The 27,603-nt window shown below is 43.8% G+C and overlaps 1 protein-coding gene across 4 annotated transcripts; it reads right to left on the reverse strand.

Annotated features, from left to right (window-relative positions):
- Positions 1-231: 231 nt before the first annotated feature.
- On the reverse strand, positions 232-27,380 carry LOC127354577 (adhesion G protein-coupled receptor L1-like). 4 transcript variants are annotated; one of them, XM_051384554.1, is made up of 26 exons: positions 26,473-27,380; positions 17,389-17,508; positions 15,872-16,085; positions 15,234-15,343; positions 14,441-14,455; positions 12,867-13,074; positions 12,019-12,283; positions 11,579-11,918; positions 11,207-11,500; positions 9,658-9,761; positions 9,287-9,472; positions 9,135-9,173; positions 8,789-8,969; positions 8,578-8,700; positions 8,138-8,355; positions 7,874-8,047; positions 6,951-7,163; positions 6,624-6,844; positions 6,329-6,395; positions 6,095-6,183; positions 4,904-5,072; positions 4,658-4,807; positions 4,477-4,573; positions 4,272-4,382; positions 3,561-3,581; positions 232-3,224 (listed from the first exon to the last, which is right to left on the reverse strand). In XM_051384554.1, the coding sequence occupies exons 2-26, from the start codon at positions 17,456-17,458 to the stop codon at positions 1,255-1,257; spliced, it is 5,649 nt and encodes a 1,882-aa protein (XP_051240514.1). In that variant the 5' UTR covers positions 17,459-17,508; positions 26,473-27,380; the 3' UTR covers positions 232-1,254. The 4 variants fall into 4 exon arrangements, with proteins under 4 accessions (XP_051240514.1, XP_051240513.1, XP_051240515.1 ...); XM_051384553.1 differs by having other exon boundaries at positions 3,561-3,584; XM_051384555.1 differs by lacking the exon at positions 14,441-14,455 and having other exon boundaries at positions 3,561-3,584; positions 26,473-27,379.
- Between the last annotated feature and the right edge of the window lie 223 nt (positions 27,381-27,603).

A 27,603-nucleotide genomic window follows, 5' to 3' on the forward strand; every position in this document is an offset into this window, starting at 1 on the left:
TCCAAATTGTAGTTGAGTAAAAATAACAATATTTACCCAGTGTATATAAGTATAGTGGAGTAGAAGTATAATGTACTTAAGTACAAGCACCTCGAGTACAGTACTAGAGTACTAAAGTCTTTTTTTAAATCCTTTTAATTGTCGACTTCTTTACATCTTTCTACAACTGCAACTTTGTCCTCTGAAACCCTCCCTCTCTCTGTACATCGACACAAAGAGAAGACAGGAACATTTATTTCACATGTTTACTTGAACTTCAATAGCAATACAAGACAATCAGAACACTTGAGGTCGATATGTACAAGGATCTCAGGGGGTTGCAGAAAAGTTCTGAGGTTTTATATGATCTCTGGCTCTGGAGTCAAGAGTTCTGTTGCTATGACAAACTCCATGGCAACGAGTTCCATCACCAACAGTTAGTGGCAGGTGGGAGGTGGAGGCAGAAAGGGAGGAGGGGGGCGGAGGTTTTGGTCTCGATGTGAAAATGGGATTGGTCAAGAGTTCAAAATCAGTCAGAGGGGATGTGTGTAAGAGGCCCCCCAGTTGATATTGATAAAATGCTTCACTGTGATACATTAATTATACAAGAATGATGTATATACAGGCACGCACTCACACACACACACACACACACACACACACACACGTCCATACACACACGCATGCTCATCAAGCTACACACACACCTGCACGTTCGCTCACACACACACACACACACACACACACACACACACACACGCACACACACTTTCCTCCTACAGTATGTAGCCTTGTAAAGCCACTATAAAGTCATGCACATGTTCTTTGAAAGGATTTTTTGGCAACACACAAGTGCTTCTTTGACACACTGTTTGCTTGCTACAGGGAGGGAAAACACCCAGCCGATGAACCAATAGAAAGTTGAGACGATGGGCAAATAAGGTTAAGCACCGATGAGATGGGAAGACACAGCAGGGTTTTAGGAAAGAGAGAAGAGGAAGAGGAAGAGAAGCAGGAAGAGTTATAAATGGATCACAGTCATAGAAAAGTAACAAAACATGAAAAGGGGGAAGTCTCGTGGTGATCGGGAGATAGAAGCAGGGAGGAGCCATCACTGTCATCATCATTACCTTCATCATTCATCATCACTATTCTTAACAGTGTCATCATAATCATCATCGTCATCATTTCCATCAGTTTGATCATCCCTATTTGTTGTTTTGACCATCTTCATCCTCCTGCCTGGATTCTATGCCCCGATCACCACCGCCCTAGTCACAGGCTCGTCACCCGCTGCATCTGTCCGTCGTCTCCCTCAGAGGCGGGCTCTGCTGTGTACGCTGCCTCTCCATTGGTTGCCAGCGGCGGCGGCTGGTAGAAGGTCTGCAGGTGATTGGGCCGAGGGCCCAGCGGGGGTCGCCCCAGGCTGTAGGGAAGTTCCAGGGCGGGCCGCTGGGGCTGGCCAGTGGGGCTGACCTCTTCTGGACCTTCAGGACTGCTGTCGGGATACGAGAGGGTTGGTGGGGAAGTGCGGGTGTAGAAGCGAGGAGGGGAGCTGCTTCGGCTGTACACCTGGGGAGAGTGGCGGGAGTAGAGATTGTTTGGAGGCGAGTTGGTGTCTCGAGGAGCAAAGATATTGGTCGGGGGAGAGCTTCGGGGGAAGATGCTGAGTGGTGGCGAGCGTCGGTCTCCGGGGTAGAGTGGGGAGGGGTTTGAATCTCGGGCGTAGATAGGTGAGGAGTCAGGGTCAAGGTCGAGGTCAGGGGTCAAAGGCAGAGCAAAGCTGTCAGAATCCTCTCGTTCGCCATGGTAGCGAAGAGATCCTCTTTTCCTTGCGTCGAGACCTCCATCTTTGCTCTCAAACAGGAAGGGTTCCTCCCTGTCAATATCCATCCCTCCTCTCCACACATCCAGAGCTCTATCCTTCTGTTTCTCATTCTCTCGTTCAATCCCCGCTCTCCATCCTTCTCTGTCCTTTAAAAACATGGATTCATCTTTCTCTCTCTCCATCCCACCTCTCCATCCGTCAATCCCAAAATCTTTCTTCTGAGTTATAAAAGTCTCTTCCTGCTCTGTCTCTGCTCCTCCCCGCCACACCTCCATCCTTCCACCTCTCTTCTCCAGCAGATGAGATTCCTCCCGCCCTCTCTCCATTCCACTTCTCCATTCGTCTATCTCTCCATCTCTCTTCTGAGAGGTAAATGACTCGTCCCTCCCTCTCTCAGTTCCTACTCTCCATTCGTCCATCATTCCGTCTCTTTTTAAGAGAAATGTCTCATCCTTCTCTCTGTCCTGGCCGCCTCTCCACGTCTCTGCGCCTGCCTCCCTCTGCTTCATCAACAACGGCTCTTCCAGAGCCTTGTATAGGGGCTCAGACTCCTGTGGGGGAGGAGGAGGAGGAGGCGGGAGGGGCCTGTCCCGGTAACGATCCCGGTCTCTCTCCCTGTCTCTATCCGTCCCTCCGCTTGACTCCACTGTGTTGCGGTGGCGGGAAAGAGTACCAGGGGTGCGGCTGAGGGTGGAGTAGGGTCGAGCCTGAACATCAGGAGGACGTGCTTGCTGCCTGTCCTGGAGCCCACGACGACCCAAAGTGCCTTGCAACGACCTGTCCCCATCTTTAAGCAGCTCACGGGACTCAGAATCTCCAGAAACACGTGAGTGGGACCAGCCATCTTGTAAGCGTGGCGTTGTGGCGTGATCTTGTCCACGTGGCGTGGAATGTGTCTCAGCATCTTGTGTGTGGTGCCTCGTATGCGTCCAGCCCTCTTGTGCATTGTGGCGTGTGTTTGGCTGCATGGTGGCAGCCCAGCCCTCTTGGGGTGGCTGTGCGTGTCGAGTTAAAGTGGCAGTGTGAGTGAGAGCTGCCCTGTCGTGGTGATGAGGCCTGGCAAGGCTTCCGTAGCGCTCAGGAGGAACAGGCATGGGAACTGAGGGCCTTAGGTTGCTCTGCACCAGCTCTGAGATGATCATCTTTTCCAGCGCCGCTGCATCAGAAAGGTTACGACGCATTCCAGCACCGCTGCCCAGATCCGTGGCCCCGTGGGGGGTGAGGAGGGCTGGGGAGATGTCATCCCCTCCCATCCCGACTCCTCCCTCCCTTAGAAGGTCAGTGCTGCCCACCACGCCAGCTCGGGACCCAGGTGTGGTTCCCAGACCGTGCAGGGTGAATGTGTTGGGGGTGTATCCTCCATTGAGACACACACTGTCCAAGCCACAAGACTCCTGGCTCTGGGACACACCACCCTCTGTTGGAAGAAACAGGAAGATTTACAAGAGGAACAATTACTGAACTGAGATAAAAGATTTACATGAAGAATTGTACGTGAATGAAAACATGAATGAATGAGCAGAGTTTAGGTTTATGTGCCTATTGAGGGTGTGGCTTTACCAAGAAGATTTGGATATTAACAATATTCTTTGATGAAATGTTTGGCCACATGGAAGAGGGAGATGTCATGTTTCATGGTCTATGAGTAATTACTGTGTGTAAATATTGCACAGATAGTCTATGAACTGAACCACAGTGCACGAGAAACTGGCGCTCAATGATTTGAATGAGCACAATAAAGGAGAGCTCATACTCTGCTTGTTTCTGAAGGTTCCTACTGGTCCACGTTAAGACAGAGAGACAGAGAGGGAGAGTGTCAAAAAACATATAAAAGAAAAACATTTCAAGGCAAAAAAAACAGAAAACAGAACAACACACTGGTATAAAACAAAAACATTTCAGTGGCATTCATATGGTACAGAAACAGAAAATGACAGAAATAACTGTACTGGACAAAGGTCTCAACTCAAGCCAATATTATCTATCACAGACATATGGGTATCAGCACATAAGTAATATATGCTGCCATACTAAAGATATGTTTGAGCAAATGTAGAAACAGTGTTGCCATCACGTAGTTTGTTTATGAGAGAGCACTTACAAGTTTATTATGTAAATTTAAGTGCCCTGCTTTGTAAATACCAGGGTCACAAATCTTAACTAAACAAATTTACAAGATCCTTGTTAGAATTGTTTTTTTATTTAATGTTATTTAAAAATGGAATTGAACACAACAACTTGTATACCTTTTAATATAGAAACTGGAGGTATTTACTGCTGGATATTTAGATTTGAATGTATCTTTTTATGAGACACTTGCAAAGTACTACAAGTACACATTAAGTAAAAAAAGACAATAAACAAAACCAACATAACAAGGGAAAGTAAGTAAGCCGTGTAAAAAACGTAGACACAAAATTAGTCACAAAGAGAAAGAGTCACAGAAAGTTGTAATGAAATGTACCTGTGGAGGTGAAGGGTTGATTGTATCCCTGGGCCAGCATTGTGTCATAAGGAGAGGCTCCAGCATGAGTCTGCAACACTGGATTAGTAAGGAAATGGTTTCCCAAAGGAGCTGACGATGGAGAGTGAAAATAAATACAATATTTGTGAACAACAGAGCAGAGGCAAAGCTGAGATTTAAAATAAAATAAAAAAGTAATCTTTACCCCTGTTAAGAGTGGGGGTGTTGTTAACATCTGCAGCGATGAAAGACGATTCAGTCTGTCTGCGAACAGTGTCATTCCACATCCTTCTAATACGACTCTGGAACAGAAATATTCCACACAAGGTCAAAACTGACACAGACAGAGAGAGAGAGAGAGCGAGAGAGAGTGTGTTGTAATGTACCTGTCTGTTAGCAGTAGCCCTCCGACTCTGGCTGCTGGTGTAGCGGCTGTTTGAGCGCAGGGCTGCACCCTTCACCGAGTCCGGAGAGCTGGAAGAGGAAGTGACGCAGCACTGCGAGAGACGCAGACATCTGCCATAATCTTTCTGACCCTACACGCAATGTTTAAACATCTGTTTAGTCACAAATGATGACATCACACGCAGATTGTTGCACTAACATGCTGACACATGAACACAGAGACAGACCTTTCTGGCAAGGGTGCAGTGCAGTATGGTGATGAGGAGAGCCTGGGCGGTGTTGAGGGAGGAGAAGAGGTAGGCCAGGAGGAGAGACGGAGCAGACAGGAACATGAGGCCCGAGGACCAGGTGACGCTCTGCAGGAAGAGCAGCGTCAGGGAGCCCACCGCCCACGCCCTGGAGACAAGAGAGGAAGCAGGTCACAAGATAAATCACATTTTATATTCATTCTGACAGAGAGTTCACTCTCCTTGATCTGTTACAATGCTTTTCTAATTGGATTTTTTAGGTCTCTATGCTTCAAATAGCACAGAGGAGGTTTAACTGTGCTTCTGCTTCACAGCTCAAACATGGACAAAAAAGAGCTGCGGTATGTGTATCTATTATAATGTGTTTAGCGAGTTCAAGAAGTGCTTGCACACATCAGCCCATCTATCAGAGTGCCACCACCATAAAGCTCCCCTGAGCTTAAAATAGAAAACTGAAAAGTTGCAACTAAAGGAGCATTCTGACTTTGATTTGCCGGACATTACTAACACACCCTAGCTCCTTTTGTCCTTTGTTGCGTGCAGTTTTTCCCCTCCATTTTTCATTTACACAGCATTGCTAAGGTTTGACCTTTACTTATGCAAAACATATAAACTGCTGCAGTGCATTTTATTCTGGTCTTCGAAAAGCTGTGAGCTTTTCCCTTGAAATTATTCCAAATGCTGCTGATTAACAAATTGCTGGAGCTTTACTAAGACAAAAGAAAGACCATACTACATCTGTTTCATGGAATTTACAATGGGCCCCTGTCTCAGCTAGGATGAGTCTTAAATATTTTAATCAAATACACATAAATCTCTAAATGGAGATTAGATTCACTATACATAACAGAGCCTCGAGCTCATGAGATTCATTTTCAAACAAACTTTTATAGTTTATTTTTTTTTACATCCTTTCAATCAGGGCCACTGCACAGCACTGAACAAAAACCATAAATGTTATAAAAATAACATAATAATATTACCAATGAACATGCAACAGTAAGGCAGGGTAAACATAAGTAAAGTGGTTATACAGGCTCTTTTTTAGTTCATGAATTTAAGTTCACCGTCTTTTTCTTCTGGCTGTTCGTTTGGAGCCAAAGCTATTGAAACACAGTGAGCTCTACACATAATTACCCACAACAGATCAGCATTAGACACTGTACTTACCTCAGGTTGTCATGGCGACTGGAGTCTGGCTTCAAAGCAGCGGTGCTGTGCATCTTATGTAAGGTCATCACCAAGACAACCAGGTTCAACTTAGGCCAAAAAAAGAGAGAAAACATTATTAATGTTAACACTGACAATATATGTTCATTAATAATAACTCAACATCATGTTATTACACCCTGTTGACTGAAAATAAGAAAAGGTCAGTATCTGTATGAGAGCATGAACTCTCACCGTAATGACAACAGCAACAGGTCCAAGGAAACTCCAGATGAAGTAATTGTCCGTTCGCAGCCAGCATCTATACACACACACACACACACACACACACACACACACACACACACACACACACACATAGAAACACACAAACAAATCACAGTAAAATAAGAACCTCTGAAATAACAAAGTCAGTCTGGGAGCTGACACAGGAATATACAGCTGTAGAAGAGGTAACTGTCCCCATTCAAAACCATCCACACACACACACACACACACACACACACACACACATCAGTGATCAACTTACGCAGTTTTTGAGCCGTAACCTCTGAAGTCTATGGCGGCGGACACGGCCACCACCAACCCAGGAATAGAGTAGCCACACAGGTAGAAATACTTCCTCCTGGAGTTACGTCCCTCAAATACCTCCCGCTGCAGCAGGTACAGTTCTACCCCCTCCAGACACAGCCAGCAAAACACTGAGAGCAGTGAGAAGTGTAGCAGCCCAGCAATGATGGAGCACACAACCTGGAAATTTAAATGAAAAAAAAAAGAATATTGTACAAAATGCTTTAAAATACCCCCCACTCAACTACTCCTCTATTCTGAATTTGTCCAGTATCGAAGCACTCACTGTGTATTGAGTCTTGTTGGCACCAACAAGGAAGAGAAGCTCAGTGATGAGCAGGTTGGCCCACAGGTTGCAGTGGATTGTGCTGTGGTCTGTGTGCCAGGGTGCCCCCTGGCAGCACAGGGTGGTAATGCAGGTGGCCAAACACACCAGTGCTACAGAGATGCCAACCCAGGAAACCACATAGACAAGAAGCTCCTCTACACCGACCCCAAACTGATGAAGAGAAGAAGGCAGGGAAGATAGCACAGAGACATTAGAGAAATTTTTTATTTGATCATAAATATAACATGAATGTGGGAACATGTGCTGATGCAAGTTTGCGAGCATATGTGGATATATCTTGTGGTGTGGAGTGCTCGCCTCTGATTGTGTAACTCTCTGTGTTACATAACATCCATTCAAATGAATAAAATCACACCTAACAAAGAGAACATCTTGCAGTGAAACACTTAATTCAATTTTATGGCAAGACAAAATACCCTGCAGCATTTATCACTCTCTCACTCTCTCCCTTACAGCTGCAACCCACAATTAGCACCCCCACGACCACCACCCCACCCCCAGCCCCGTGCTTGATTTTTAAACAACATTTAAGGAGCTCGGTTGGGGTGAAGTCAAACTGTGCAAGCAAATGGGAGCATAAGGGTGGAGTCAGGACACCTCCACAATAGCAGTAATAATGTGTAACACAGGCCGTTCGAGCTCTTGATCTTATCACATTTGTGCAAATGCAAAATCAACTGAAAAATAATTAGCATAGCTGTTTTCAGTGCTGTGTGAATATTGGCTTAATTATGTAAAATTAAACATACTCAAAACCCAAACAAACAAACAAACAAACAAACCAAACAAAAAACTATAGCTTTAAATCTGCTTTCTGTCTGCCATGAAAGTGAATTGTTTTTGTGTTGTGTGTTACTTACAGCAGGCTGCTGATACGTCATGAGGACAGCATAGCTGGACAGGTGGTTGCAGGCGCAGGTAGTGTGTGTGTTGTTGGTGTGCAACAGGCGGCAGCCCTGCGTGGACCACCTGCCACTCCCAGAAACCCCTGATGCGTTCCAGAAAGAGCAGTTGGGACCAAAGTGGTTCTCCAGCTGTGGAGACAAACACACACAAAACACATATTAGTGCCTAAAAATGATAATCAGGCAGCAGTATCCGATAAACCGATAAACAAAACAGACCTGCAGGTGCCTTAGAGTGAAGATCACTGGCTCGGAGAGGTACACTCTGTTGGATCCTCTGTGCACAGAGGCAGAGATGACATGGGAGTTGACTACTAGGCTCCTACGCCTGGCCTCGGACCCCTGGCCCAGCCCCAGACCGAGCCGCAGAGTGGAGTTCTGGGTGGTCAGGAAGGAGCCCAGGTTTTTATAGAGTGTGAGGACCAGCTTCACCTGGCCTGCAGAAGAAACCACAGAGAGAAGGGAGTAATAGTGAAGAAAAAGAAAAAAGATCTATATTTCTATCACTTTTTCTTGACTTTGATTTATCACAGTCAAAATGAGACAGTTATATTTTCATCCTATTTGATATGTGGAGAAGAATCATTGCTTCAATATGTTTTATAATTTTGAGCTGTCACTGCACAAAATGTTGATTAGTTGTGGTATGTGTCACAGACCATTGTTGCTGTACTGTTGCAGAGCCAGTGCTGATATCTGCAATATGCTGTCACTGTCGTAGGAGTGAGGGAACGTCAGGTCCTGAATGTCTGCCTCTGTGTTTAGTACATACACCTCCAGATCTGTGCACACATACATAACAGTGTAACTCAAATGGTAATTTAAACAATGTGTAGAGCAAAACTGCTAAGAAAGAGAAAGACCACGTACCAACATTTGCTGCCCTGTCACTGAAACGGCCTTCATAGAGATTGTTAGCCAATAGAAATGCCCCTTTTTCTACTGCGTCTAACAGCAGTGATGCTGAGCGGGACTGGTCAACACTACTCATATCCGCCCAGGACACGAGAGCCTCCGGACCCAACAGGTTATCAACTGTCTGGACGACCGCCTGACAGAGAGAAAGACAGAGTGTTTTACTCGTGCTCCTAATCATTATTTTTCTATCTATCTATCTATCTATCTATCTATCTATCTATCTATCTATCTATCTATCTATCTATCTATCTATCTATCTATCTATCTATCTATCTATCTATCTATCTGTCTGTCTCACCTGAACATAAGCTCTGCATGTTCGTTCCCTCTTCTGCAGCTGAAAAGAAGAAAAACATCTATTGTTAGAATCATCATCACTGACATTTCCGCTTTAATTTCCAAGAAAGGTCAAGTACGCTGTCAGGGCCTTTGACAACAGGAACAATTTACCTTGTTGTAATTGCGTGCTGCTGGCTCTTTAGTGGCTGGTCGCAAGGCCTGAAGCTGGGAATCCAAAATGTCCAATAGCTGTTCAATTAGCCTGACGGACATGCTGACATCACCGGCATAGATCCGCCCCCGTGTCAGGTTGACCAACTCCCCGGCAATGTTGGCCGCGTTCTCTCCGCTCTTAATCTGGAGTGAGGCGGGGGTGTTTATAATGTCAAATATTTTGACATTTAAGAGAGAAATGCTTGCTGACTGGCTTTAGGGCATTTGCACAGTGTGTGTGTGTGTGTGTGTGTGTGTGTGTGTGTGTGTGTGTGTGTGTGTGTGGGTGGGTGTGTGTGTGTGGGTGTGTGTGTGAATGTGTGACTAACCTTCTGTGCAATTTGGCTGACCCAGGGAGAGGTACAGTTTGAAAGGTCAGGCCCTCTGGAGCTCCAGCCCACTGGAGACTGCACGCACTGATAGGAGGCTATACCTGCAGAGACAGACAGGGTGACACAGTCAGTCAGAAAGAGAAAGAACAGCTTAGTAGTTTGTCACTTCTGTTTCTCCTTACACATGTTTTCTTCAATACATCTTTTACAATTTTCTAGTAGCAGATAGTAACACATTTGAACAATCAAATGTGTCAGTTAGAGGAACTATCACACAATTAAATATTGATTAACATGAGACACAAGGAGGATTAGTAATGGATACTAATGGTAGAAACATAGCACAATACTGACTCTCCTTTTTGCTCTGTTTTGGTTTTCATCAACTCCTGACAACCACATCTGTGCTGTTGGCTTGTTAGCTTTAGCTTGTTGGACTGACTTCACCAGCGAGACACTAACTTTGTCTGCAATTTGGTGCCGTGCAAGAAGAATATAGGGGATTTTTATCAGGGCTTTCTGCTGAAAACAGCTGCCTACTTCTGCTGGAAATGAGACTGATGAGAGCGCTGAGACTGAACCATACAGTAAATGTACCGTAAAAACATAAAAGAGGCTAAAAGGCTCTGTATAGTATAATTATCTGTCTATCAGAGGTCCGGTGTGAAGAATTTAGTGGCACCTAGCGGTGAAGTTGGAGTTTGCAACTCACTCGTTTCACCCTCCCTTTCCAACTGTGAGGGAGAAACTCTAGTGGTCGAGAAAACACGCAAAGAACACAAGCCACATTTGTGTGGTCTACTGTAGAAAAATGGCGGTTCAACATGGCGGCCAATGTGGAAGGCAACCCACGGCATCTCTAGATAAAAACGACTGATTCTAAGGTAACGAATAGTTCTTGTTTTCAGGTGATTATACACTAATGAAAAGATGTATGTATATTATATTTAATTTCTGACAATAGGTCCTTCTAAATGTTACACTATGGATCTGAAAGTCTAGTGCTTTACCTGATCTGTTTAATTGTTGCACACATTAAAAAGAAATTCTATTCTACCAAAAAATACTTAAAAAAAAAAAAATTCTGTTTAGTTGACAAGATTTTTCTTGAAAATTATGACTAGTGCGTCAGTTACACATCATTTCTGCAAACAGCCCCACCAGTTCTAAAAATGATTTAACAATAATTTTAGATTATTCCCTGGTGTATTCATCACCTCTGTGCTTAAACCATCTCTAAACCTTTTAACACGATTAGGAAGAGGCTAAATGAACCACAGGCTTATCTAAACAATCAGCATAGCAGTTTTTCCTCAGAGGGAGCACTGGGCTGAACACAGCTGCGCAGCGAGAGGAAGAGTTGATGAACCCAGCTTGTCTCAACACTATAACCTTGTTCTTCTCTCTCATCTGAAGGCAAGTTCAAAGAGAGGACATCCGACTACATTTCAAAGGGAAACGAGATATAGACACCCACACGCAAATACCACACACTCACAACACAACACATGCTCACATCTCCACACACACCTATTGCCACACCTACCCAGTGACCCTTTTGGGCAGGGCCTCTCCACTGTCTCTCCCTTCAGGGTAGGTGGCCACTGTACCCCTCGTGCTACCCGGCCCTCACATCCGCCCACCTGACCGGGGCCCCCGGGGGCCAAGGGGACACGCAGAGGTGGACGTGGGGTCAGCGGGACCATGGCTGTGATCGGCCGCTGATCAAAGGGTCCTCGGTTTATGACGCCAATTGGGTGAGAGGCCGACGGCCGCACCGGGGTCAGCGCGACAGTGGCAGTGTAAGAGCGGACGGTTGTCATCAGAGAGGAGAGGGGACCTGGAGGAATGGGAACAATGTTGATTCTCTAGGTTCATCACATATGTCCAAATACAGAAGTGCACTTGTTTCTCCAACCTTTAGTGGGCGGTGGCGGTGTGAACTGTAGCGGGTATCTCAGCACGTAGTAGTTGTTCCACACATACAGCTGGTTGTCTCTGGGGTTATAGTCTATGGAGGAGATGTACTGGTACGGGTTGGGGAATGGTATTTGAACGGGCAGCTCCTGTCCACGGCTGGTGTCATAGGCATAAACCACCATGTCGCTGCCAACTCGGCCCTCTGCCTGCCCCTCATCATCCTGGAAAACAGAGCGCACAGCGTAGAGCACGCCGCAGGCCATGAAAGCGTTGCTTGCCCCACGCTTGTCAAAGCCAGTGGCCCATGTACCCTCGAAGCGCAGGGTGTACGGGTTCACCTGGAAGACAAAACAGACATGGGAAGATGAGAGGTCTAATAAAACCATTCCATCTTTACTGTCTCCAATCATTGATCCATTTTAATTCCTCCTACTGCACCTGGCTGACTACAATGCGTCCATTATTGGCTTCAGTAGAGTAGATCACCCAAAGGCCGTTCTCATCCACAGCCAGATCGATGTCTGACTTCCCTCCCCATCGGTAAGGCGAGGTGTCATGGTAGTTGGCATTGACCACCACTGCCTCGCCGCTCTTGATACGCGTCCGCAGGTCATACTTGACCAGGTTGCGTGTTCGCTCCTTGTTGTAAAACACAGCACCGTCGTACACCACAAAGCCCGTTCCGTCCACACGGCTAGGCAACCTATGACAGAGTAAATGTGTTTTGTACATGTAAATTTACAATATTTATATTGTATGTAATTCATATTATTTATTAAGAAAAGAGATTAAAGGCCCTTAAAACACATTTTATCATCCTGCAGGCCCTACATGAACACACAATTTTCTGTTAAGTTAGAACAGTGATTGATCCTTTATCTGACTGAGGTTTGAGCAAGTTAGAATCTATGGCCCCGACCCTGGCTCTGAAACATCAGTAGCCTAACTGTGCTGTGTATTGATAAGTCCATGGCGATGTCCGTGGTGTAGAAGACAGATTTGTAAGTAGCCCTTTTTCTACCGCCTTTCTGTCAGTTTCATCTTGGATCTATTATTGTCTAAACTAATTACTCAATAATTCTCTATTATATTGTAGCCTATATACTCTACATAGTAGTGCCACTTTCATGATCAAAGTGACAAGTAGCAACATGTACTGTAGTTGTACAGAAGAGTGAGAGGACCATAGAGCCACACTGCCGCCTGTAGTATTTCTTTAATATTCCAGACACATTCAGTAGCGTCTGTGCTGCTGAAAATACACTCCCAGACTCTTATCCACTCACTTATAGGTGGTGGTGACTCTGTTCTGGCGGTAGTCGTCCCACGAGGCGTACTCATACAGCACCTCTGTCCTATATGGCGTCCATGGCATGACATACAGCCTGTCACCAGCCTGCAGCGGGTCCTTACACCACGCCCCTGACTGATGCTCTGCCTCCAGGAGAGAAGAGGCCGGCTGGATGCTGAGCAGGGAGCCAGGACACACGAAAACTGGAAGACGGGAGTTAGGAGGGGTAGACAGCAGGATGAGAGAAAGAAGAGAAAGAGGGAGGGAGAAGAAGAGCGGGAAGATAGTGGAGGCAGGTGTGGGGAGAAAATGGATCGATGCATGAAAAATGGATTGAATTAGATGCGTTTGATGCAGCAAGAAGAAAAAAGAATGAAGAGAAAAAGAGAGAGGGATTTAAAAAACCTGTGCTGATCTCAAGAGGCAAGCAACAGAAGAGACGTAAAAGTGTTGAAAATCACACACTGTTAGTGTGTGTGTGGTGAGTAATACAACAGGGACACTGCAATGAAAGGTGTGTGAGTGTATTTATGTGCTTTGTGTGTGTATGTGTGTGTGTATGCATGTGTGTGTGTGTGTGTGTGTGTGTGTGTGTGTGTGTGTGTGTGTGTGTGTGTGTGTGTGTGTGTGTGTGAGGTGAGTTAGTGCAAAAAGAGTGAAAAAGAGTGTGAGGTAGAATCAGGGACGCAGAAGGCGGGGCTAAATTTTGCCTTGAAGTGAATGAGAGGGCAGGTTAGTTTACGCCGGGTACAACGATTGGTCCACCCACATGTCAATAACTGTATGGACACATATGTGTACTGTACAGTCTCACACTGGCATGCAAATAGGCATGCACACACACTCACACACATAAGCAGTGCTTGGTAAGCACACATCCAGACGGATATATAATCACACACATTTGGTCTTATTTTTCCTATGAAGATAAATAAGGGGCTCTTCCTATAAGGGAAGAAAAGGGAAAATAAGCATGAAGAGGATGATTGGACAATAAGGAAGGATTGGAAGGAATGAATGAAAGAAAGAGAGATTGAAAGAAAGAAAGAAAGAAAGAAAGAAAGAAAGAAAGAAAGGTGCTTGTGTGTGAAAAGGAAATATAGCAGACAAAGCAAAGAAGATTATGTTTATGTTTGTGTGAGCACTTGTGTTTATGTTTGTGTGTGCACAGAGAGACCGAGGGAGAGAAATAAGAGACAGAGAGATCGACCAGGAGCAAGAGAGGAAGAAGAGTGTAAGAAACTGGGAGAGAGAGAGAGAGAGAGAGAGAGAGAGAGAGAGAGAGAGAGAGAGAGATAAGAGAGATAAAAGAGGAAGAGAGACTAGGTGCAGAACCTGGATAAAATTGGATAAAAGGACGGGTTTCCATACAACAAGAGATGGATAAAATGGGGGGGAAATAATAACCAAGGAGGAAATGAAAAAAGGGGGGCAACATCCAGCATGACTACGAAACAACGTCCTAGGGTAGGAGGAAGAGAGAAATGGTAGGAGAGAGGAAGAGAAGGAGAGAAAAGAGGGGGTTTGGGGGTAAGAGGAGATCAAGATGCTACAATGTATTGTCTTTACCTTTTTGGTCCACTTCTACTCAAGCATAGGAAAAAAAAGAGGGAGAGAAAGAAAGAGAAGTCAGAGGGTGAAAGAAGGGAAGTAAAGAAAAGCAAGAAAGCAAGCAAGAGAGAAGAAAAGAAAGAAAAAAGAAAGAAAGAAAGAACGAAAGAACGAAAGAAAGAAAGAATTGCACAGATAAAGACTTTGGAACTCATTCTCACCACAAACATTATTGTTCACAGAAAAGAAAGAAGCATAAAAGAGACCCAGCATACTCCCCCACCCCACCACCCCCACCCCTTTTCCCTCCCTCTACCTCCCCCCGATCTCTCCTTCCCTCAATCAGGCTCCTGTGGAGAAAAGAGAGCAACTCCTGTGGCGTGAATCTGAAAAAGAAAACACACACGCATGCACGCGCAAGTGCATCCATGCACTCTCGCATACTCTCACACACACAGACGACATACAGTATGCAAATGTATTACAGTTTCCCTCTCTGTACTTTCTCCATCCAACTTTCTGTTTGTATTCCACACACACGCAAAAAACACACACACACACACACACACACACACGCTCCCTGAGAAAAAAAAACAACCTTTTCTATCCATCAATCTCTCAGGGATACGGTCGACATCAGAGGTTATAAGAACAAAAAAATAAAAACCTTAAACCTAAAATGTAGCTAGACAAAAATAGGTTAAATCTTTGTGGTTTTGCATGCGCATGCACATGTTTTGCATGTAACTGTGTTTCTGTGTGTGTATGTATGCGTGTGTTTATGTATGTTTTAATATATATGCATACTTACTGTAAGGGACGCATTCATACTGGATCTCCAGGTACTTGTATGTTCCAGGACAGGGGTCTGGGAAGACGTCAACCCCTGCGACTACCACACACTGAGTCCTGTTGTTACACCTGGAGGACAATGGATGGATGGATGGATGGATGGATGGATCGGGAAAGGGATGATAGAATATAAAAACAAAGAAGGGAGGGAGAGTGATTAACAGACAGGAAAGGGGAAGCAGAGGACACTCCATTTGTCTACTCTCCCTCTCCCTCTCGCTGAATATTGATCAGTTCTTCTAGGAAAACACTGCTGAGTACACAGCTAATGGTGCAGCTAGGCACTCAGACTCAGCTGGAGAGATTACTGCACGTGCACATACACATGACTTACAACACAAGCATTGGCTTTGTCTAATGTTTCCTCCGACATGAATCCACATGTATGTTGACCAGCAGCGCACACATACAACATGTGCGAAACATTAGATGCTCTCATTGATTGTTTTTAACTGCTTTTGAAATGTTTGCAGACACACAAATAGCTCAAGAATGACATTGCAATTTGCATATTTGCCATATAATTTCTTTCTCTCTTCTAAGATCTCACACACACAGTATACAGTCAGCAAGATGTGTAACCTAGCACATACACACCTCTGGGCCATAATCTTGAGTGCGTCAGGGAGATAACACTGTGTGTTCTCCATTTGGAAGGGGTCTGCATCACAGATCTTATCATCGGTGCGTCCATAGTTGGCGGTCTCCACCATAACCACATCACTTCCTGGGCAACGTAGCTCTATGGGGTAACCTTCGCACGCCAGCTCCCTGCGCAGCAGCCCGAAGGGCATGGCGGCCCGGGACATAGCTGTCCAAGAGCGGTGGATAAGGCAGAGGGTAAAGGAGAAGAAGAAAAACATTTTTCAAGAACTATTAGCCAAACTGGTTAAAAAGGTCCTAATTGAAGCGGCAGAGGCTGAGATATCCTTACTTTTAGTACCTTGTATTGGTTTGTTATGAATTTGAAGTTTAGAAGCCTAAGTTGAGATAACCTTAATAACATCACCTGGGTTATTTTGACTTTGGAAAGAACTCCCCAGACCTACAGTTTTCACAGGCTCATACTCCCAGTGGTGGTTACACAACCCTTTATATGTAAGATGGATGCGTTCCCCTTTAAATACCTGTTATATAATCAGCCATTTATTTCATGGACAGGTATGTTGATACATACTTTATATATTTCCCTAAGTGCAAAAATGTCATGTAAACACTATACTGTAATAACCTCAATCATGCCCATACCTGTATTTAATGTAAGCATTACATAGTACACCTCATGTTTGCGTGTTTGATTTAATTTTAATTTTAATGCACACATGTGTGAAAGCTGACACTGGAAGGATTCCCAGAGTGTGACTGTTGACATAAACCACACAGTCCCTCGACAGTGTGATGTGATGAGTGGGTACATCACAATATCTTGTGTTGTAAGTCAGTAGGGAGGATAAAGCTTGTACTACTGGCTGTCTGATGTTTGGTAAACACAATCTGATCCGAAGTATAAGATTTTATTTTCCTTTCCTTCGAAGACTGGATCTCAGTATGTCACATCTTTCTGTGTGTAGACTGACCTGACTGCCATATTAATCACTGTAAACCAGGGTTATTGGAGAAAATTGCATTACCATTACCATAATCCGGTTGTTCACATCAGCCTGAGTATCATGAACATCACAACAACAACACATATCAGGATTAAACCCTTGTTTAAACTGAACACGTCAGTGTGATCAGTATGCTGCTGGTGCGCTGTAACTGTCCGTGGTGCTGAATGACTGATTAATTAGCTACAGGCAGCTTCTGAAACACTCCCTTTGGCAAGCTGCACACTTCAAATGTTTTGGTAAGCTTTTGTTTATGTAGGTCACAGACTTTCTTGACCAAGATGACTTTGCCATTTTTAAGAGAGGCAGTGGGGCTGACTTCCATTTTTCATGACGGCTTTGCTGACTTGCAAAACAATGACTTATATATGAGTCACACGAATCCACGACGCTCTGGTGGAATCTGTTGCTTTCCTTTTAACGTTTTTTTGTGTTTCACTCTGCTGATTGCTGTGCCAGGATCAACACCTCTACATGATGCTACCATGTCACCGTGATGCTTACCTTGGCCGGAGGGGGCGACGTGAGCCAGGGTGAGCACGCACACCCCCAGGAACCACAGTGACACAGCCATGCTGGGCAGGAAGAGTTAGGACGTCACACCACCAGCCGCGTTAGGAGAGCCTGGGGAGGAAGCAGTGGAAGTGTGAGATTGAGAGTGAAGAACTGCACCCTCCCTTTGAGAGCATATCAGTGTGTGCATTTCTCTCTCTCTCTCTCTCTCTCTCTCTCTCTCTCTCTCTCTCTCTCTCTCTCTGTGTGCAGTGTTGGATGGTCTACGACACACACTGATGAATGAGTGCACGTGAGAAAACAGCAGGGTGGGAGGAGGACAGAATAATAGAGAGACAGACCGAGAGGAAAGAGAGAGAAAAAGAGATAACAATTGAGCAATCGTTGCAGCGAAAAGTCCTTCAATCTGTTGTTACCATGGTGATAGCACAGTGCAGTCTGAGGGAGTGAGCGAGAGAGAAAGACCAAAGAGATACGCTGTGTGTGAGTGTGTGTGTGTGTGTGCCTGTGTGTGTTTGTGTGTGAAAGTGCACGCATGTGAGTACGTGTTTTAAGTCCGTAATTAGCTAGGAGCAACAGTGGCCACTGACCCATAAAAGAGTCTTAATCTTTCTATCCTCACACACACACACGCACACACACACACACTCACACACACTCACACACACACACACAGTCAGGCAGAGAGCTTAGGCCACTTTTCAGTAATCCTAAATAAATTATGTCGTGGGGAGGATCTCTTCCCCAGCAGGGGTAACGAGGTAAACAGCTGACTGCAGACACAGGTGACCGGAGGGCGACGCTGCACTGTGGAGTTTTTACGAGGGGACATACGGGACGCAGGCAGACAAGCTACACGAGAACAACAGTAATATGACTCCTTAATATAGACTGAACTCTTGGCCCAGCACAGAAGACTGAACTGCATCATACACTGCATTACATCTATTTATTTTTCCCACTTAGCATTCCAATCTGCTGCATATGTACACATGGATCTAGCATAATGGCCTCCAATGTGTATGTGTGTGTGTGTGTGTGTGTGTGTGTGTGTGTGTGTGTGTGTGTGTGTGTGTGTGTGTGTGTGTGTGTGTGTGTGTATCTGGGTGCATGTGTGTGTACATATTACATATGTGTGCTTGTGTGTGTTTTTTTTGTGACTTGCTTTTCTCTCCGTCTTCTTGTTAGGTAATGATAGCAGACAGATTTAGGTCACTCCTCAACAAATGTCCAACATGCATTCAAAGACTTGTACTCGAACAGGGGCTGCACACACACACACACACACACACACACACGTACAAATAAAAAAGAGAAGAGAGACCTATGTCTTCTTGAAGTCCACTGAACCAACAAGACTGTAATAAAGGCCGCAGGACCACTGTGAAACACACACTAAACATAGTTCATAAAAGACTTAACAGACCTTTCCGTTTTTCATCACACACACACACACACACACACACACACACACACACACACACACACACACACACACACACACACACACACACACAATACATCTCATCTCATCCAAAACCCTTATGGCAGCATGTTCTTTTGCTTAAAACCCCCATTGCTTCTCTCTCTCTCTCTCTCTCTCTCTCTCTCTCTCTCTCTCTCTCTCTCTCTCTCTCTCTCTCTCTCTCTCTCACACACACACACACACCACACACACACACACACACACACACACACACACACACACACACACACACACACAAACCCTTAAGTGTTGATGCAGAGTAAGTAGAGCAAGGACACTGATGGGCCTTGACAAAGCCACACACCCAGTCCCCCTGTTCGCGGCACCATGCTCCCTGCCTGCAACCAAAATCTAGCCCCAGGCCACCGGCCGGCCTACTTGGAGGAGCAGCAGTCTCTAAGTGAGAGTGTGTGAGTAGTGGGCCTGGAGTAAAATAAATGGGCATTGATGTACATACAAATACACGACCATGAAAACATACAGTATACACAGAAAAACTGCATATATCTGCATGTATCTAACAGTGTTATTCGTGACTCAGTAGCAAGAGAAAATGCATTAGCAACCATTTTGATAGTCAACTGAACCCCTAAACATCCAGTGTTTCCCATTTTAAGTCCCATTAAGTGGCTTTAAAATCAGTTGTTGTTAAAATCAGACTCCAGCCTTTTTTTTATGGCTGCACCATTTAATGAAATGGCTATATTCTAGATACTTATTATTTTATACAAACTGAAGTCCTAAGTTCACTCTGACATATTTGATATCTTTGAAAATTTTGAGATCTAGGCTAGAATTTAATGTAAAGTTATGTGGGTTTGAACAGTGTCGGCTTCACAGCATGAGCTTGTAATGACACCCCGCTAAAACGTAAGTAATGAAGTTTATGAAGCAAAAGTGGCAAATATTTGCTGGTGGCAGCTTCTCAAAAGTGAGAGTTTGTTGCTCAATGTAAATTCAATGTCTATATTCGGGGTTTGGACTATGGGTCAGACAAAGGAATTTCACTTTAGGCTGTGGCAAACTGTTTTCAGAATTTTCTGACATAGAATAAACATTATTTAAAACATAATGGACAGATAATCAATAATGAAATAATTCTTAACTTGCAGCCACTAATGGGAGAGATGTCAAACAAGAGTCCGCCAAACAACTCCTGTGTGGTTTTGGCCCATCAAAGATTTAAGCAATAAATAAAAACGAAATTTGACTGACTCACTGCAACGAGAAGCAAATGATACCTGAAAGCCATTAAAGTCAGCCTGTTGGAAATCATTCAAACTGATGTGAAATCGAGCCAGGTACAAAGATTCACGCTGTTAGACGTGGAGGCCATAAAATCAACAGAGGGAGAGAGAGAGAGAGTAACCTCCCCCTCTTTTGGTCAGAGAGCTATCACTGCCTGAGGGTAGATCGCTATGAAGCACAAAGTGACAAAACAGCCTTGTAGTGTTATGTTCCTAATGGAAGAATGAATGAATGTGTGTGTGTTTGTGTGTGTGCCTGTGGGTGTGTGTGTGTGAGAGAGAGATAGAGAGAGAGAGAAAGAGATGAGGGAGAGACTGAGAGATTAGACTTCTGACAGCAGAGCAAGAGCAAAAGCTTTATTGGCTGAAATACTTTTTTTAATAACAACAGTGTCAAAAATGTTCTTGTCGCTGTCGATAATATTTAAGGCTTAAGAAAGGATTTTAAAACACACTACAGTGCCCTCTGTGACTGCAAACCCGTTTCAGACCATTGACCTCTACGGCTCCCAGAGGGCCGAGGCCTACATGCTGCAGTCAAAGCCACTTACAGGGTTTTAGAGCCTGTATGTTTGTCTGGTCGATGCGAGACTCTGGGGAATGGAGGTGTCGCCCTCTGTCAATCAGTCGCTTGTTGCAAGCAGGAAACACAGGCGACGCTCAGAGCCAAGTTTAAAGCATTAGGACCTGCAATGCATGTGGATGGTTCTACTGTATGATGGAAATGGGAGGAAACTGCTTGCAGATACGTCATCAGCTGTTCATTATGATGTTAGCCATTATCTTTCACATATATTCCTACCAACAATACATGTCTGTAATACTAACACATATAAAGACAGATATATAATGATTTATATGTGTATGGAAGGCCAAATAAGAAAAAAAAAAACCCTCTTTGGCTTTCCATACTACTGTACATGTATGTGTATCCACATTGCATGTGGCAGACAGAGATGTTTTTTTGAGGAGGTTTTGTGTGAGAAGTCACTTGATTTCCTTTCACTTAAAGGATTGAGCCTCTTCTGAAGACTGCAGGAAGGTTAATTAAACATTAATAAGTTTGTTCACATATTTATCAAGACCGTAATCCTGCCTTCAGCACAGGCTCTCTGAGTTAAAAGCACAAAGTGTCTTTGTGCCTTATAAGCACTTTCTAGGTATATGAGAGTCTCCTGAATTTCAGGAGTGGGTTTGGTCATTTATCACTGTTTTGTTTTTATCTAATCATGGTACTACAGTATAATATCACCACACACATAGGGAAAAACAACCCACAAAGAAGAATAGGTTCACACTCAAAACTGGTTTTCCAGATGTAAGAAAACAAGTTTGTTTGGTACCAAAAGAAATGTCACATCATCATGATTTTAATAGTTGTTTTCAGTTAAAACGAAAATTGTGAATTACTAATTGACTGTAATCGTAATATCTGTCAAAATAATAATTTGTACAATATCATGCAGCCTTTTTAAGTCTGTCTTAAACCAATACTCACATACTGGTATGTACATTAAGTAATTTGTCAATGTAATTGTGCCTCTTCTCCCACACTGTCCATGAAGCTTACTCTTCCTAGTATGGCTCCAATGTCGTCGACTCTAGCAAAAATGAATTTTAAAGTTGATCTGAAGCAAATGTGAAGCTTCAGCAGTCTGTGTAGAAAATCCTCCCTCCTGAGCCCAGTCAAAAGTGGGTGGGACCCAACCTCTGCCGGATTGTAGGGATAAGAAAGAATCCCATGTTAATGACTTGCGAGCATGACCGAGTCATGAAGTCAAAGTCAGTTTTATGTTTCACAATGTTACATAAGCAACTTGTTCGATGGTGCTTAGGGTCTGCGCCTAATAAAACCCATCAGTTAAACTTTTGACTTCTCTTTCTTCAAATACTTTACCGTGTCCCATTGATCAAAGCCACAGGACACATGGTCAGACAGACAGAGTTGAATCAAGCCAGCTACAGCTACACAAGGTAAATGCAATTGCTGCCACTGTACAGTGACAATAGGCCATAAGTACAACAGGATGTGGGATTTGGTTATAGATCTAGATTATAAAATATATCTGGAAAGTATCTTGACTATCTAGAGGATTAATTCATTGCAGAGCATTTAGTTGAGTTTACTTTTCTTTTTCAACCCCCCCAACACCACAAAAAAACTTGTTTAAGGTTCTCGCCTGAGAAAAGCTCTGTATTCAATGACCTGGGATGAGAATATGTTGTGTAGCACGATATCTCTTAAATCTTGGTTTAATTAGTTTAAATTGATTAATTGGTTTTCAGGCACTTCCGTATTACTTATTGCCTTAAGTCTGATATATTGGAGCTTTCGGAAAACTGAAATGATTAGTCGATTGAAAATCAGCAACTATTTTGATTAATAAATAATAGTTTTAGTCTCTTTTTTTAGCAAAAGTTCTGTTGCATTTCGTTTTGTTATTGTACAATCATAGTAAAATTAATATCTTTGAGTTTTGGTCTATTGTTCAGAAAAAACAAATCAGGGGAAGGCATCATCTTAGGCTGTGGGAAATTACCCAACAGGCATTTTTTACTGTTTTTTGACATTTTATAGACAAAATAAATATAATAATTTAATTTAGGAAAGAAATCTGAAGATTAAATGATAATGAAACTGCGGAGGACAAACAACATTCAGCACTTGTTGGGTGAAATGTATTTACAGAAGAATAATTACACTAGCTCAGTCCTTTCCCTTTGTTTGCTGGGGCACTGCTGCAGATCTAAATCAGTGTTTGACAGGTTTTCATCAGGGTTAAACAAGTTAAATTGATCACTTTTTAATACCTTCTAATGCCTCTTTAATAAGCAAAATTCACGTTGAACGTGTCTCTGGTCGTCATGCTTTAACTGGTGTGCTGCTGCAGAGGCTCATTAACTAGAAGCAGCCACTAGAAACCTTACTACAGTCTGAGTTAGACCAATCTTCCAGAGGTTTGTAATTTTAATACAAAATTACCCCCTTGTGTTGCCTGCCAAACTTTACAATGAATTTTAAGTGTATTAGGCTATTGTGGGCAAGCTTTGTGAAAATATTGGATTTTTATATGATTTTTGCATAAATGCAACCTCATTACCTTTACCTTCTTTATTTAATTCACTGGATTAATTGAAAACGGATATCCCTGGGTGGTTATTTCATCCATAAAGAGTTTCTCAAAAGATTTTACATAGACGTCACTATACCACATTATATATCAATATTGCAATATAAAATTCCATATACTCCGTATGGCCCACCCCTACACTCAGCTACAGCTTACAGCTACTAATAACTCTTTTTAATGTACATCTGGGCATGTGAGTATTTTATGATTGCAAGACAGATTTGAAAAAATAGGATTTGTTTAAAATAGCACACTGTGTTTCTGTATTTAGCCCTCAGCTTGAAGTTTCACAATAAAACAGCAGAGAAATGCTGCAGTAAAGGCCAAAAAGATATTGCAGTTCCTTGAAAATGTAAATTCCAACATGTGAAGTGACAGGGAATCAATTGTCTTGGGGTTGGTTAATTATTCATAATGGATTGCAAATGTTAAACACATGACACATATGCACCTGGAGTCATATATAAACAGCGTGATGCTGCCTGAATGCGTGTTATAATGGAGAGTTTGAGAAATTAGCACAAACATGGCATATATGTGAGCTTTTCGTGGTCTGCATAATATTTAATCTAAAAGTATATTCATGAGAAACCTTTGTGTTTTTACTACCATTGATATTTAGAAAAGTACAGTGCATTCGGAGCAGTAACAACCTTAAACACCAGAGCATGCAGTCTGCTGTCTGTCGTACTGTATGGCCTGTTTGTGCTATGATTTGTGTGTCAGTGGAACCTGTTACTATAGGAGCTGTTTGACCAAACTGATCTGTTATGTCTGACACAGAACCACACTGTGATCCTGAGGTGTGACAAAATGTCATGGCTACAAAAACTGCTTCTGCTTTCTCTGAAATCATTGACGCTGGTGTGACAGAGCAAAGCCAAGTGCATCCAGTAGCTCTGGATGCACTTGGCAGAACAGGCTAGAGTTGAACAGGTTTTGGCAATATGATCACATATATACTGTGAGATAACAGAAACATGGAAGCTACACGGTGGATGTCCCTGGTAATTGTAAACCACCCTTGCTTAATGTTAACACAGGATTTTCAGATTTGTCTGGATTAACCGAAAAGCAGGAATTCCTCTCTGGTTATTTAACTGATGAAAAGCCCATTTGGCTCCAAATGCTGTACTTTTTCTAAATGTAATAAAAAAATATATAAATTTGGACAGTGTTGTACTTCACTGTGCAAGTGTAAGGACATTGTCCATTTTTTTGGACTCAGTACCTTTAAAAGAATGTTTTTCACACTAATTGCTTGGTTATTTCATCCAAATGGTTTCTCGAAGGGTATTTCAGAAAATTGACCATGCCACAATATCATGATAAGAACAATGCTAATAGAACATTTTTATCCCTATCACCCCTCACATCTAGTGGGGAACACATCTGAATAATAATTATCTATATTTAGTAATATAATATATATAATATGATCATTTGTTTCTTAGAGACATTCACATGCACAATGATTCTTAGAAATAAAAACATGGATATGAACAGGCCGTCACTGTTCTCCACTACAACAGTCTGTATCAGAGAACTGTATGCTGCCATCAATCCCAGGAATACACAACTATAAGATTCCCGGCAATATTACAGTAATTACTCTACTGACAGAATATTTTGGCAGCTCGTTTGATAATTGATTACTCATTTTAATCATTTTTAAAGAAGAAATGGTTTATCTTTCTCATATGATTTCACAGACAATATATTCATCGTCGATTAATTAGCCAATTATCCTTTGGATTATTCAAGAATGAAAATAATGATTAGGCTGCAGCGTTACAGTATTGTAATAGGTGAAATCCCAGCTGATGTCTGATCTCATATCAGGATATTGGTATTACACTGATATATATCCGCCCCCAGCTCTGAACAGGCCTCCATAAACGCAGGGAGGCTGACTCAGTGTGTCTGACTGATGCAAAGAGACATGATAGGAACCTGTGTGAGGTGGTCCAAGATATGGTGCGTTTTACAAGTCAAATGACAGAAAATCCTTCCAAACTCGTGTGTGTGTGTGTGTGTGTGTGTGTGTGTGTGTGTGTGTGTGTTTGAGTGGTTTAAACAAATCAATTCACTTTTTTTTCTAGTTGATGTAAATGATCCCTACATGGAAACAAACCTCGGTCCCTTTGTTTTGTCTTTTCCATCTAGCGTGCACCGCACACCCGCACACACACAACTAGGTGAGTCACCTTATTAAAATGAATGTTCATTAACATTTCTACATGTAAATCAGTTAGAATAAGTCATTCTTTTCATTTCTCCCACACAAAATCTGCTATTCACTATTTATACGACACACAAGAAATATTATAGAAACACCTTCCACACACACACACACACACACACACACACACACACACACACACACACACTCAAGGTTACAAATGTAGAAATTCAGCCTGGCAGAAGATAGCTGGAATCTTGTCAGCCACTGAGCTGTGTCTTTCTTTTCTCATCCCTCTGTTCCTCTATCCTTCCCTTCTTCATCTCCTTTCTCCTCTGCATCGCTCTCTTTCCCTTGCTCACGGTCACTCCTGCCCACTCCTGCCTCCTTGCCTGGCCTCCTCCACTGACCCAGTCCTCTCATAGCCTGTCTGAAATATTGATAATGGACTCTCACTCTCTTCCTGACTGTCTGTTTTCTCCTCATGTTCCCCTCTGTGGTGAATCAGCAAACCAAACCAGCAAACATCCAACCAAACCCTGTGTGCTTGTGTGCGTGTGTGCCTGTGTGTGTGTGTGTGTGTGTGTGTGTGTGTGTGTGTGTGTGTGTGTGTGTGTGTGTGTGTGCGTGTTTACACCACTTTTCACTGCAGCACACCAGACACTGCAATGCAATGAAGGTGTGTGACAATGAACATAATCCAGACAGACCCCTCTGGAGGAGCCAGCGTGGGACACCCTGAGTCCCTCTGCACTTCTCTGAGGCCCAGGGGATACTAATCACGTGCCCATGAATATTTCACGTGCACTCGTGCCTCGCACTCCTATACTACTGACCCAGCTTTAATGGCAGCTAGAAGTATGAGGCCAAGCACAGCAGCACATCAGATCCCTGTCCCTCAGTGATCAAATGGCCCTTGACAGCAGCAGCAGCAAAGGAGCAGGGCACCTTACAGAGAGAGAGAGAGAGAGAGAGAGAGAGAGAAAGGAGGGGCGGGGTACATCCTCATAGCCTATATCCATATCTTACCGTCAATCCTCCGGTTTCCCTCCTCCTCGTCCTCCTCGCTCACTGCGTCTCCCGCCGCATCCCGTCTCTCCGCGCCCTCACGCACCCACTGTACTCTCCTCCCTTTCTCCCGCTCCGCTCCGCCCGATGCATGAAACAAATAAAATATTCAATGGGGGAAATTGTGGTGGGCGATACCTGCTGCTGGGCTATACGGCAGTCATTAGCGCGATGTGTCTAACAACAACTGGGCGTCCTCCTCCTGTGTGATCAGTGTACTGTGCGGGGCTCTGCTCTGCTGGACCTCACACCCTCCCTCCGTCCTGTTCGAGGCTCGATGTCTTTCCCCGCTGTGCTGTGTGACTGCGCGTCACGTTGGTATCATAATTCCCACGGGTTTCATGCCCAGAGATGGTGCGGGCTTATAGGCCTTATAGCTCCGATGGGTGAATGGAGGCAAATACGCGGCGATCGCACGCGAAAACAATAATTAGGCGCAAATTAACGCACAGACCTGGGCTGTTCCGTCTCCCTCCGTCGATTTCTACAGTCCGTCAAGCCCAGTGGTCGTTTGTCACTGTTGATCATGTGCTTCCGATATTACATCCTTGCATTTAATGGAAAATAACGTCGACGTGATGACAGCCGCTTTGCATATCCTTGAAGAATCGTGATGAGGCGCAGCAGCACATCAGGACGGACGCAGGGATGTATCAGGCTTTTTAATAAAAAGGCAGGAACCGTGTTATAAAAGGATGCTGTGATAATAAAAAGCAAAAAAAGACAGCAGCTGGAAAGAAGGAGAGATAAGGTTTTCCGCTCCTGGCCTCGCCTTGCATCCGTTCTTCTCTCTTCTTCTTCTGGCGCTCACTCTCTCTCTCTCTCTCTCTCTCTCTCTCTCTCCATCCGCTGGTCCGCTTGTTGCGCGTTCAGCACTCGAGAGCGCGCAACGCGTGTGTGCCTCTGCGTGCGCACGTGTTTTTATGTGTGCGCGTGTGTACGTGTGCAGAGGCAGGGAGAGAAGCAGGGGGGGCTTCGACTATATTATCAAGGTTTGTCTGAGTGAGCAACAATAAGCTGCTGTGTAGGCAAAAGGAAAATATGGAATAAACAGCGGCTCATGTTTATTTAGACCGCTGTGTCTTTTCACAG

This window comes from Dicentrarchus labrax, unplaced genomic scaffold (assembly GCF_905237075.1).
Source record: "Dicentrarchus labrax unplaced genomic scaffold, dlabrax2021, whole genome shotgun sequence".
Taxonomy (NCBI): domain Eukaryota; kingdom Metazoa; phylum Chordata; class Actinopteri; family Moronidae; genus Dicentrarchus; species Dicentrarchus labrax.